This window comes from Malus sylvestris, chromosome 10, assembly GCF_916048215.2.
Source record: "Malus sylvestris chromosome 10, drMalSylv7.2, whole genome shotgun sequence".
NCBI lineage: Eukaryota > Viridiplantae > Streptophyta > Magnoliopsida > Rosales > Rosaceae > Malus > Malus sylvestris.
In genome coordinates, this window is record NC_062269.1 from 11,125,971 (window position 1) to 11,139,621 (window position 13,651).

At 35.9% G+C, this 13,651-nt stretch overlaps 1 protein-coding gene and 2 long non-coding RNA genes across 3 annotated transcripts; all 3 read right to left on the reverse strand.

The window, feature by feature from the left end:
• Positions 1-797: 797 nt before the first annotated feature.
• Positions 798-3,425, reverse strand: LOC126584707 (putative polyol transporter 1). The gene is made up of 3 exons (XM_050249035.1): positions 3,125-3,425; positions 2,501-2,847; positions 798-2,188 (listed from the first exon to the last, which is right to left on the reverse strand). Exons 1-3 carry the CDS (start codon positions 3,408-3,410, stop codon positions 1,109-1,111), a joined length of 1,713 nt encoding a protein of 570 aa, XP_050104992.1. The 5' UTR covers positions 3,411-3,425; the 3' UTR covers positions 798-1,108.
• Positions 3,426-8,080: 4,655 nt separating this feature from the next.
• LOC126584711 (uncharacterized) lies at positions 8,081-8,965 on the reverse strand. Its single transcript, XR_007610093.1, has 2 exons — positions 8,769-8,965; positions 8,081-8,646 (listed from the first exon to the last, which is right to left on the reverse strand). It is a non-coding gene; the product is annotated as an uncharacterized LOC126584711 (long non-coding RNA).
• A 1,330-nt stretch (positions 8,966-10,295) lies between these two features.
• On the reverse strand, positions 10,296-12,160 carry LOC126584710 (uncharacterized). The gene is made up of 2 exons (XR_007610092.1): positions 10,860-12,160; positions 10,296-10,806 (listed from the first exon to the last, which is right to left on the reverse strand). It is a non-coding gene; the product is annotated as an uncharacterized LOC126584710 (long non-coding RNA).
• Positions 12,161-13,651: the final 1,491 nt, after the last annotated feature.

Genomic DNA, 13,651 nt, shown 5'->3' on the forward strand with positions numbered 1-13,651 from the left:
TTCCTCCTTTTCCCTTTCTTCCCCTTCTTCCTTCTTCTTCCTTCTCATTCTGCTTGTTCTTCCTCCGAAATCTGGGGAAGTTTGGTTTTTTTTTTTTTTTCTTTCTTTCTTCTTCTTCCTCCATCTTCCTCCTTCTTCTTCTTCTTCCTCCGACTGCAATTTTTTCTTCCTCCTTCTCCTTCTTCCTTCCCCTTCTTCCTCCTTCTTCTTCTTCTTCTTCCTCAAAAAAAAAAAAAAAAAAAAAAAACACTTTCATCTTCCCCCAAATTCGGAGGAAGAAGAAGAAGAAGAACGAAGAAGGGGAAGGAAGAAGGAGAAGAAGGAGGAAGAAAAAAAAAAAAAAACTGAATCTGGGCAGATTCGGAAGAAGAAGAAGAAGAAGAAGAAGAAGAAGAAGAAGAAGAAGAAGAGAAAAAAAAAAAAAAAAAAGCTTCCCCAGATTCGGGAAGAAGAAGGAGAATGAGAAGGAAGAAGAAGGAAGAAGGGGAAGAAAGGGAAGGAAGTAGGAAGGAAGGAAGAAGGAGAAGGAAGAAGAAAAAAAAAAAAAAGTTACAGTCGGAGGAAGAAGAAGAAGAAGAAGAAGAAGAAGAAGGAAGAAGAAAGAAAAGAAAAGAAAAGAAAAGAAAAAAAAAAAACGTGGATGACACGTGGCGCCCAATCAGTGCGCCACGTCACAGTTAATGAAAAACTTAACAGTTTGACTAACGGATGTATGAGACTGTCCCAAAATTTACACTTTAGGTATGACTCTGAGACGAAAAAAACATGATGTACTAAATGTTGAAAACCACGAAACATGAGGGTAGTAAACAGTCTTTTACCCTTATTTATAATAGTAAAAAGAGAGAAGATATTCCTTCATTCCCAAGGAATACAAGATACAATAGGAAATAATAACTACAATCAAATCTAATATAGGATTTACACAATCATACTTAAACTGTAAATGTTAACAACAATTTCCTTCATTGTATAGAATAAAAAAAAATAAGAAGAGACACACACAACTGAGCAACCGATAAGATCATTCGAAAAAAAAAAAAAAAAAAAAAAAAAAAACCCCAATTACTTCTACTAAACCCTAATATATCTTTTCCAGTTATTATTCCTAGCAAACTTGGGCATTGTCATTGTCATCACCATCAACTTGCTTTCTCTCCTTGAGCATTGCATCGGCTTTTCTCCACCTGTGGTATTTACCAAACAGGACCTCCATATCTTCTAGGGGTCTGCCCTGTGTTTCCGGCAGCATCGTATAAAAGAACATCCAAGCAGCAGCAGAAATTCCGGCATAAAGAAAGAAGGCCCCGCCAATCGTGATGGCCTTGTACAGTGAAATAAATGTCATAGAGACGATCCCACTCGTAACCCTATTACAAGCCACACCGATACTGACTCCTTGAGCGCGTAGCTTCAAGGGGAAGATCTCGGAGCTATATACCCACGTGATGGGCCCTAGCCCGATTGAGAAAAATGCCACATTGAAATATACCATGGCCATGCACAATCCGACGGCCCAGGGGACTGAACCTTTGTGATGGTCGACGATTGTAAGGCCAACTCCGAGAAACATGAGGGAAAATACCATTCCGCCCACGCTGGTCAGTAGCAACGGACGCCGTCCGAACTTGTCCAGGAAAAATGTGGCGACCAAGATGAAAACTGTCTTGGTGAATCCAACGGCAACGGTGGCGAGTAGCTTATGATTGGAGGAGGTGATACCTGCCTTCTCAAAGATCCTTGGGCTGTACAGAACGACAGTGTCTATACCAGACGCTTGTTCGAAGATGTGGATACCGACGGCTGCGACTAAAATATGGCGAACGGCTGGGGTAGGATGGAGGATCAGTTCCTTCCATACGCCTTCACCGTGGCTGCGTTTTGTGACCTGAACAATGTCGTCGTTTAAGTGGGGTGGGATTCCTGCGGCTTTTTTGATATCGTCTAGTCTGAGCTGGCACTCCTCCTTGGACTCTGAAGTTCTTTGGAGGACTTTCTTAGCGTCGCCGAGTCGCCCCTGCATAACCAGCCACCGAGGAGACTCGGGCATGAATAGGACGCCGACTGTGAGAAAAATAGCTGGAACTCCGCCAACTCCGAGCATGAACCGCCAGCCCAAGTGAAGCGGGAGCTTGGAGAAGGCATAATTGGCTATGTACCCCAGTAATATGCCAACATTGACAAACACCTACACATGTACATTCAAGCCAATCAACATAAATTCTACTATCCAAAACAAATTATAAAGTTTAAATTAAACTGCAGCAAACAAATACAATGCAATTTTATTTCAAAAAACCAATAAAAGAATATATTTTCCTTTTGGTGTGAGATCAAAATTTGTCAAAAAAGTTCACGTGCAAAGTTACAAATTCAATTCAAATAAACGCTATAAATTTGACATCATATACATCTAAAGTAAGTTGTTTCACATGATGATCATGCATTGTATAAATTGATGATATATGCAAGTAAGCAAAAAACAAAAATCGAAACAAACCTCTGGGAAAGATGTGAGGAAGCCACGGAACGATGCCGGAGAGATCTCGGCAGTGTAGACAGGAGCAATCATCATACCATAGCCAACACCGACTCCGGCAACAAACCGGCCAACCATGAGGAAGGCATAGTTGGTGGCAAATCCCATGAGGAGAGCTCCGACCAAGAAGATGACTCCCGCTAGAACAATGGTGTACTTGCGGCCGATCCAGTCGGAGGTTCTGCCGGCAAAGGCGGAGCCGAGGAGGGAGTAGATGTTTAGAGTACCAGCAAGTACTTCGACTTGAACGTCACTGATTTTAAGATTTTCTTTGATAAAGAGTGACGCTCCACTCATTACACCAATATCTGTAAATAAAATTAACAAGTAATATAAAATTATGAGATTTGAATCAATATAAATTTAAAAATATAACGAGACGAGTATATATGACACTTATTTTGGAGGAGTAACAACAATTTTTTGAAACAAATTAATTTTCTAATATTTTTCATGTTTCTGGTATGAATACGTTACGATCTCCAAACATTGATCACGATCTCCAAACATTGATCACTTATCACTTAACAAATTTAGGAAACTCGTGAACTGTAAGGAGAATTCCAATAAAAAATGGAGAATTACCATAACCCAGTAAGACTGAAGTTGTGCAAGCCAAAAGAGCACAGGCAATAGCGAACTTGCTAGTTTTTGGCTTCTTTGGAGGATCAATATCTTCAATGCTCGTATTCTGCGGTCCGCTGGTGACGGCATTCTCGTTCGCCCTCTGGTCAGCCATCAAGCTAGAGAAAGAGAGAGAGAGAGAGAGAGATAGTGAGAAAAATAGGTAGAGATGTGTATTGGAGTTTGGAACTATGGCTGTATGTAGAAAACAAGATAGATAATTTGATGGAGAGAAGAAATAGAGCATAGAAATTAGTGTTAATTGCCACTTATATTTATAATGGATGGATTTTATCCATTGGGTCGCGGTAGGTAATGGATTAGGATTTGGATTTATCCAAAGACCCTTATCCAAATTAATTCAGATTTGGTTTTCGACTTAGAAGTGGGATTAGCCAATTAGTTGATGAGTCTCTAAACATCATGGCAAGAAGAATTAAATTTTTCAACTAACTCGACACGTGTTTACTGCCATTAATTACGCTGATTATTGTCAAATATGAATAAATTCATCAACCGTCCATTTTGGGGACATCCAATGAACTCCATTCTAAATTAATTCTTCTTGTTGACCATTTATCTCTATCTAACCTCTGTTCAAACACTATTTTATTTTATCTTGAATTTTGTATTATCTTGAATACTTTTTTTCTTCCACTCACTATGGAAAGTGTTACGAATTACGTAACACGCACCATACCCTAGAGTTTGAATCTTGCTCTACGTAATTTATGTCATATTAGAATACCGCTCCAATAAGAAAAGCCCTCCCCCTCTTTTTGTTACCATCATATGTGAAATCTAAAATTTTCTTGTTAACTGATATTCCATTTACATGCACTATAATGACATATCATGAGGCGCTTCTAAGATTGAAGAAATTTCTAGCTTCCCAAGTGCTTTAGGGTATATCAATGTTTGCTGGGTCTGCATTTTGGCATTTCATGAAAATTCACCTCCTGATTTTACATGCATTCCCTTTATTCTTTCAGACTCCAGGTACCATTTCAGTCTAATGAATTTAGTCTTATTCGTCTCTCTTTTTTTTATGTTTTTCATGGTCTTATTATTTTTGTTGGGGGTTGTCATTATTTGTGTTTTTGTTTGTGTTTGTATTTGAGATGTACTAATTGCAGTATTACCTAATTACATATTTGTAAACATGTCGTTAGAATGATTAGCTTGATGTTTAGGATTTGATTGCTACATTTTGTTGGGACCTTTTACCTTTAAAATTTCGCTCATTCCCCCGACAATTCCTAACTTCGTCAATATTGCTACATTTTGATAATAATTAGTCATATTGTGCGCTTAGTTGTTTCATGCTAAAATGATTCAAACTTTTCAAAGCAATTAAGATATTGAAAAAAAAACAAACAAAGATATTAGAAACCCTCGCTTTTTGTGTTTGTGGGAAAAAATCATGGTAGTAGCAGCAATAAATCCATTGAAAAAACATTCTTCGTGTGAGTCACCAAAATTGGTGGTTGTTACGAACCTCAAGATATTTTCTCTCTGGATCATCAATCAAAGTTTTGTCTTCAAGATCTTATAGTTTTCATCATTGTTCATGGCAACGGTTGCTGCCCGGAGGAATATAAGTTGACTCTCAATGAAAGCATCAATTGTTAGAACTAAATTTACGCACATTCATAGACTAAGGCCAAATGCATCGGAATTGCACATAATCTCCAGCGAGGAGAGAATGCGATTGATTGGGGGTGTGGTCGAATCCAGATTGAATTGCCTACACATCTCAGGGTAAGGAGAATCAAACCACTAATATAGCTAAGAAAGAATGTTGTCATGTGCAGTTTCCGCTGGTACTTAGCACAAGGGTTCAGATCAGCAGTTTTCGCTAGAATCTAAACGGGTGTTGCCTCAATCAATGACTCCTCAAAACTGAAGAAGACGCCTTCAAGGGCTTTTACACATTTTTCGATGTCAATAAGCTTTGACTGTACCTTCATTTGAGAAGCTTTTCGAACTTTAACGAAGGCGTTAATTTTCATCAGGGTTTCCCATATTCGTTCCATGGCTAGAACGTCTTTAGCACCAGAAGTGTAGCTGTGTTCTAGGGCGACAGAAGTATTGGGACGTTTTGAAATAGTCATTGTTGTAGTAGAGTAATTTAGTCAGGGAAGTATAAATTTACTCTCAATGAAAGCACCAATTTTTTGAACCAAATTCGCGTACCACTGTGAACAGTGAAGATGTAGAAACTTGTTACCTTCAAAAAAAATCGTAAGAAACCTAAGGACCGGTAAGGTGCTAACCAAAGGCTCTCCGAAGGTCAAATAGTAAGCAAACATATAAGACTCAAGCAGTAGGCAAGAGAATAAATGTATGATAGTTATGTTACCAAAGATGAACCCTATAAGGGTATGTTACACTATCGAGATAGAGTTATTTTACGACATAGACTCCGTATTAAACCGTGAGAATCCTAGAGGATGTCTAGAAGTAGATTTTGCATCCTCTTACGAGTGTGATTACTTGCAGTGTACGTCAAGCCCTAGAATATAGAAAACTTCGTTGATTCCATACCATATCAAGTTCTCGTATCTTGTGAAACAAGCGTGGTCAATCTCAACGAACTCGTTGAACTTCGCCCACTACTCTATAACAGGATGATGGTGACATCGTTGATTTGTCTATGTAGCTCAATGGTGGAAGTTGTTGAGTCCATGACCGTACTTCTGAGGCAATCGTACTTCGATCCGCCTTACTCCGTCCCTGGAAAATCATGGTCCCACAAGAGGGATCGAAAGAAGCAGAGAGAGAGAGAGAAAGGAAAGAGAAAGAGGGAGGAACACATAGAGAGGAGGGAGAAAGAGACATTAATGAAAATGAGTGGGTAAATGTAGAGAGAGGAGAGACCCGATTTCACCCTAAGCTCGTTTTAGCTAATTTATTGTCAGCCGTTCAAATGAAATCCAACGGTTTACATTGCTCCTCATATATGGTCCGCAAGCAGCGATCCGCTTAAGAGAAGTTGGGAATCCCTCATACTTTCGGAGCACATCATGGCTTTGGTAGTGAATTAAACCAAAACATGTATTGTGGCCCCAAGGGTAGTTTTTTAAATAAACCAAGTGAAGCTGAATATTAAAATAAGCAAGTTCAAAACCATAATTAGTAAATTCGTGTACAATATATCTACAAGTATTTCTTTAAAATACTTCGTTTAATTTAACATGTCTTAATTATTCGTTCAATTACACTTTTTAAAAACTCCAGTGTATGGTACACATATTATACACATTCATACATATTAATCACTTTTAAAACACGTTATTTTCACACATTTTTCAATAATATATGTAAAACTCACACTATTCTACCTATGTTTTTAGCATATTATTAAAGAAATAAAAACACATTATTTTTTTAATAAATTAAATTAAATTTTATAAAGATGACTGAATTTTTCAATATATTATTTTAGCAAAATTATCAGAAAATACGATCATGTATTCTTCATGTATTATACTAGTTTCGTATTACGTAACAAGTGAAATAACCGAAAGAATAGTTCAAAATTGTATGTTTGGTCTTTGAAATGTGGATGTTATCTGACTTACATTACGAAGAAAGAGAGAAATAAATGATGGTTGATCAGAGTCCAATTGCATCCAAATCATATTCTTAGTGGTTGAACTTGGTATGGTGTAGAGATTAGGTTGACTTCTATGCCGTTTGGAACTCAGTCGAACTTCTCCATTGTTTTTCGTCTCTAGCAGGCGTTCGAAAGTCAGTCGACTTTCAACCGCGCATTCGAAACTCAGGCGAACTTTGTTCGAAATTGGTTCTAAAGTTGTCATGTTGGTTCAATAGAAAGGACGTCGTACTTGCTTCTTCCAAGTCGAGATCGAAAGTCCTTGCTTCCACAAATAAACTGTGTCATACGTCCCCTAAAATCACGTTGAAATTTGATGAGTTTTAAAATTTGGAACCCCAGAAGTCAGGTTTGTTATTTGTGTTAAATTTGTTAAATGAATTCAGTATTCATGGTTAATTATGTATGGTCATTGATAAAATTGGTGGAAATTTGTGGAATTGTGGGGAAATGTTGGTTCGATGTAGGCTTATGAATTCTTGCTAAGAGGTTGTGTAGAGGGTTTATATCGTTGAATTTGATTGTGTTGAAGTTATATTGTTGACTTGTGTTGATGAAAGCTTATTTAATTTTATGGATTAACTTAAGTTTCCTAAATTTAATATGCATTGTTCACAGTTAATGTATTATTATGAAAACTGATTGACAGGTTGTGTCCGTAGAGGGAAGAGGATTATTTCCCTTCCTAATCTTTCTTCCCTTCTCCCCTTTTCTTTCCTTATATTTGAAGAGTTACGGTTTAGCCACGTCAACATCTTATATTGATTATTTTATAAAAACAATAAGATAAAAAATAATATGTGAAAAGAGATGAGGGAAGGAAAACGGATAAGAATAGAAGGAGATGGAATCATATTCTCCCTCGCACAAGAATGGGACATTTTCAGACCTAACTTCACCGCCTCCAACCATTGACATGAATGTAATATCAATCGTTACATTGGCTCCCCGCGTTAAAAGCGTGATCACGAAAAGCGTGTTGCACCGAAAAGAACACTTGGAGACGTGTCAGATTTGTCGGCCACAAAACCTTTGTCCTACCTAGAAAGACAGAGAAAATGTGATCTGCCCATGCTTTTCTTGGGGAAAATATGACTGGATTTTATTATATTTCCACCAACCCCACTATGATATCATCATACAATAAGGTACGTGTGGAGCTGGAACAAAGGAAAAAAAAAAAAACGTTAATCTTAATTTACTATCTTAAAATTTTTTTATTTTCAATATTTGAAAATGAAGTTTTTTTTCATTTCAGAATGATACATAAAATTATCATTTTGGAATACTTTCATACATCTATTAAGGTTGTTAAATTTGCTATTAACTAATAACGTGATATCCACGTGAACAAATACTAGACGCCGTATGAATATTAAAAAATAATAAAAACTAAATTAATAAAATAATAAAAACTAAAAAATTTAAAATAAAAAAAAAAATATTTGGGCGTCTTCTCCCTCACCCCTTCCGACCCCTCCCTTCTCTCCTTTGCACCCACCCTTCTCCCTCCCTCTTCGACTCCACCCACTCCATTTCTCTCTCTCCCCCTCCCAGCGCACTGCTCCGTCCTAATTCAAATTGCAAACCCTAATCTCCCCAATTCCCCTCTCCGATTCATCCATTTCCAATGGCCTCCGATGGTCCCGACGAGCCCTGCAACTCCGAGACCGAACCGGAATTCCATTTTGGGTAAATTCGACGGCCAAAGAAGAACCACTTTTCTTCTTTCGTAATTGTTCTATCAAGCATGTCTCAACTAAAGGTATGCCAATGCTTCCTTGGTAGGCTTTGGATCTTCCTCTTCCTCTTCATACTCTTCACCATCCTCATCGTCCTCGTAATCCTCATATTCGTCGCCCTACTGACCATAATCCTATCCCAAAAAGTTGTCAAACTAATTTTCTCCAAAAAAATAATAGATTTCAATATCGAAAATTTACATCCAATAAAAACCAGATAGATGAAGACTGAAAATTTGCTTACATCTCTATCATATCCCCGCATTTCCCTCTCGAACTGAACGCAAAGTACCTGAAAAATCACAACAACTAAAAGAAAAACCCTAATTTTTATTATGTTGAACTGAAACAACTATTCAAAATCTGCAATTTTCATCAAATCAAACAATTACAACCAAAACCCATATAGGCTGTGTTCGATTCCATGGATTTAGCATTGCATTTGTGCCCTAATTTTGAAATTGGCCATTCCAATGCCAAATCCACACTCCGGATGCATAAATTTCATTCCGAATTATGAAATTCCAATCCCAAATCTCCTTAAACTAGAACGAAACTACTCACCTGAAATTCCTTTCAAGCCCTAGGTATCGAAAACCAAGTCTGATTGAAGACAAATGGATACGATGCGATCAGAATTCTCGAAGAGAGAATCTGCAAGCCCTAATTTGTACGGCTTTGGATTCGACCGGTTACTATGAAACGGAGAGTCTAATTTTATTTTTCTTTTAATATCCACGGGACGTTTAATCATTATTCACATGAATGTCACGTCATCAGTTAACGGTAAACTTAACAGCAATTTTAATAGATATATGAAAGTGTTCCAAAATTATAACTTTATGTATCAGTCTGGGATAAAAAAAACTTCATTACCAAATGTTGAAAAACAAGAAACTTTAGAGTAATAAACTGAGATTAACCAAAAAAAAAAGATACGTGTAGAAGTAGTCCACCAAGATCCTGTCCGGATTTCTTTGATGAGGATTTTGAGAATTCGTGAATCGTGTTCGTTCATCATACATTTTGCGATCAGTTTTTGTTAAGTATTGCTTATGTTTAATTTTAAATAAAAATAGTTAAAATGATTTCTGACCGTAAAATGTAAGATGAATTGACATGATTCACGGATCTCTGATATCCTCACACAAAGGATCCGGATTCGGAAGTAGAGATTTATATCTTGGGTGTAGCGTGAATTTCTCTGAAGTGTACAAATATCGAAGATTTTTAATTGACACGATTATTAACCGCTGACGAATAACTTTTGAATGAGTAATCAGATGAAATATGGGTAAACATGACATCATAGGAAATTCATAATCTATACATTGTAATAGTTCGATGGAAGTTGGCTCAATAAAAATTTAAGAGAATCAACAGTGGAGTACAAATTCAGAAAAAAATCGACAATATATTGTTTTGCTTATGGTGCTCTCTTCAGCTAAGAATATAGTGATATTGAATAATATTTATCATTAAGAAGAGTAATGCTAAAAACACCCCACAAATGTTTTTCAATCCTATCAAATGTGTAAATGTAATGTTTTGTATCAAAATCTTTCATATATTACTTGAAACTAGTTTGGGAGTGCTTAAATTTTTTTTTATAAACGAGGGTGGAAAAGAAATTAGGCTATAATTTTGTGTTTGTTAACTATTGACGCATAAAATCAAGTTGACTTTGGAACAAAATAAAATGTCAAGGTGGGACCTCCGCAAGGTCGCTACACCAAGTGTAGGTAATATGTAAAAAGATAGAGAAATGAAATCAAACACAAGATACACGTAGTTCATCCTAAGTTGGGTTACATCCACGAGAGTAAAGGAGTCCTCATTAATAATATAGAGTCTACGTAATACAAAAGTCCAAACATAATCGTCACTAGTAAGTTCTAATAATGGGTTAAGTGGAATAATGTCATTACGAGTTAATCATAGGAGAACTTTTATAGTTGAGGAGAGTTGCACACTTTTGTCCGCCGTCGATACAGAACTTCAAGAGTTTTATTCTGATGTTGACACGTATCACGTTGTAATTGACCTTTCTGGTTGGAGAGAAACTCTTGAGCTTCAACAGGGGTGCCTCAATACCTTCATAAGACCTCCGAAATTATAATGTTGACTAGGCCTAGCAAACTAGTCCTGCTTGTCGTGTTCTTGTCGTTTTCATGTAACACCTGTTATTTTAACGGGTCATGTTTTGTCACACTCGTTATCTTAACGAGTCCTTAACAAGTCGGGTCATTTTACCTAGGTAAAATGACCAGACCCATTATGACCTATTATCTTAACGAGTCCTTAACAGAGGTAAAATGACCTGACCCATTATGACCCATTATCTTAACGAGTCCTTAACAGGTTGGGTCATTTTATCTACTATTGTAAATATTTTAAATTGAAGATCGAATTCATTCATTATATTCATATAGGGTCAAGGAGTGTAGCTGTAAAAAAATCATCAAAATCGGAGTTAAAATAACTGTTAAATCATGATTTTTCATTGATAACCGTCGAAAATTTTTGTCCCATTACTTGATCTCTGAATGTTTGTTTTTTGCAATTTCTGGCGTATGCGATCTCGAAGTATATACAAACATGTTTGACGGTTGGATTGTTGAAACTAGTTTTGTAGAATGCGTATCCTATCAAAACAATAGATTCGCTAACACTTAAGAGTTTATTCATACTTTCATTAAGTATAACATAAGATTTTGTGGTATCTACTAATGTAAATATTTTAAATTGAATATCGAGTTCATTCATTGTATTCATATAGGGTCAAAGAGTGTAGTTGAAAAAATCATCAAAATCGGTGTTAAAATAATCATTAAATCCTGATTTTTCGTTGATAATAATTGAAAAGTTTTGTTCATTACTTGATCTATAAATGTTTGTTTTTTACGATTTTTTGCTGATGCGATCTTGAAGCATATACAAACAAGTATGACGGTTCAATGGTTGAAATTAGTTTCGTAGAATTCGTATCCTATCAAGTTCAATGATATATATATATATATTTATTTATTAAGTATATTTAAATTTATTTATTTTGTACGTATAATACTTAATAAATTGAATGGTATGTATATTTAAGAGGATCCAATGGTCACCAATTTTTAATATTTAATTTAATATATATATATATATATATAATTATTATAGTTTTTAGTGGTATAAAATTGTTAAATTAATATATATAATTATTATAGTATTTTTTTAGGATTATAAAATTATTAAATTAATATTTTGCTTATCGTGTATCGTGTTACTCACGTATATACCTGAAACAATCCGTTATCTTAACATGTGCCTATCGTATTGTATTATCGGGTTGTGTCAAGAATTACCAGACCTAATGGTTACTGGTGCTCGGTACTTTTGGATTGGTGATTTATGGTATAAACAGTAACTACAGAAAAACGTGCTTTTTTTAGGTCAAAATCACGTATCATCAAAACAAAAAAAGAGGAAGCAGCTCAAAGCTGTGTTGGAAGTTTTGAGACTCTTGTCCCACATTGGGGAAAACAAGATTCTCAAGGGCCTTTATATAGATTTAGTGTTTTAGTCTAGTAATTAGAATATGGGCCATTTGGAAATGGATTGAAGGCTTGGGCCTTATGGTTGTGTGGATTAGGCTTGTATAATATAGCCTAAATAGCCTAAATACAATTAATATTAAGGCTTGGGCCTTATGATTGTGTGGATTAGGCTTGTATAATATAGCCTAAATAGCCTAAATACAATTAATATTAAGGCTTGGGCCTTATGATTGTGTGGATTAGGCTTGTATAATATAGCCTAAATGGGGCCTTGGAATTTAAAATTAATCTGATTCATTAATTTTAATTTTCGGATTAAGTTTTTAATTAATTTATTATTAATTAAAAACGTTTTGATTAAAAGACACAGCTCTTAGAAAAGAGTTGTGAACCTTCAAATACACTGAACTGGTATTTGAAAGGGTGTGAAACAGCCTATATATCTGCAATCCATGGTATCCAAATGAATCATCTTTTCTTCTTCCTTTTCTTCCGTACAAACTTTCCAGAGAGAGTAAACACACAAAGCAATTCGCTAGAATTCTATAATCCAGTGCGGGTTATATGATTAGGTAGTTGTATCCTGGTCGAGCAGACGTTATAGAACCACAAGCACAAGAGTGGGACGGAATTACTGTTCGAAGGACATAGCTTCTACGCTAGCCTCTACCTTCTGTAATCAAGTTAGTACCGTTGACATTCTTATATTAATTTCTGTATTTATTGTATACTTTTCATTCTGTATAGCAAGTACCTTTTGTGAAATAAAAATTGTGAATTTCAAGTTTTGTTTATTTCTGAATTGTTCTCCAACAAGCTGCTCTGAAAAAACCAGTTTTTTTACAAAATGCAGGTGAACAGTATCTTTAATGAAATTTTTTATGGCAATCTTATTCACCCTCTCCATCAGCCCTTTCTGTGCATTAAACATGAGAACATAGAGATTAGAGAGATGAATCTATAGAGGGAAAGAATATTTACCGAATTCATTGCCCCCTTAATTTGCGATTTGGGTGCCGATGTTTGTGTCCTGGGTTGGAGGATTGAACGAATCAGATGAGCAGACGAGAAGCAATAGGTTGGAGCACAGATCTTGTTGTGTTCCCTTTGTTCATGGTGGCGGCGAGGAGGGTGGAGGAAAGGAAGGGTGGGCTGGGCTGTTTGGTTTGGCGGCTGTGTTTTTAGTGATCATGGTTTGCTGGTAGAGAAGCAGCGGCGAGCATTTTAAGTTCTTTTGGAATTAAAAAAAGTTTCACTAAAATACTTTCAAACATTTTAAAAAACAAGTTTAGGTGACTTTAGTATCAAGAGCATCTCTTACATACTTCAACTTCAAACTCTAAAATTTGAATAAGTGACAGACCCTGATAATATTTATACTATCAAAAGTTTTCTACTCAACCAGTTTCTATATGTAAAACTTTAAAACTTTATTTTGTGCGATTTTGTAATGGAACTTGATTCATTAGGCCATTCAAAAGAAACTGAATACAGCATAAGAAATTGGCCATTTTCAAATTCAATATATGTCCAAATGATCACAATCACTATTTAGGGTCAGCACCATGATCCTTTTTGCAGAGAA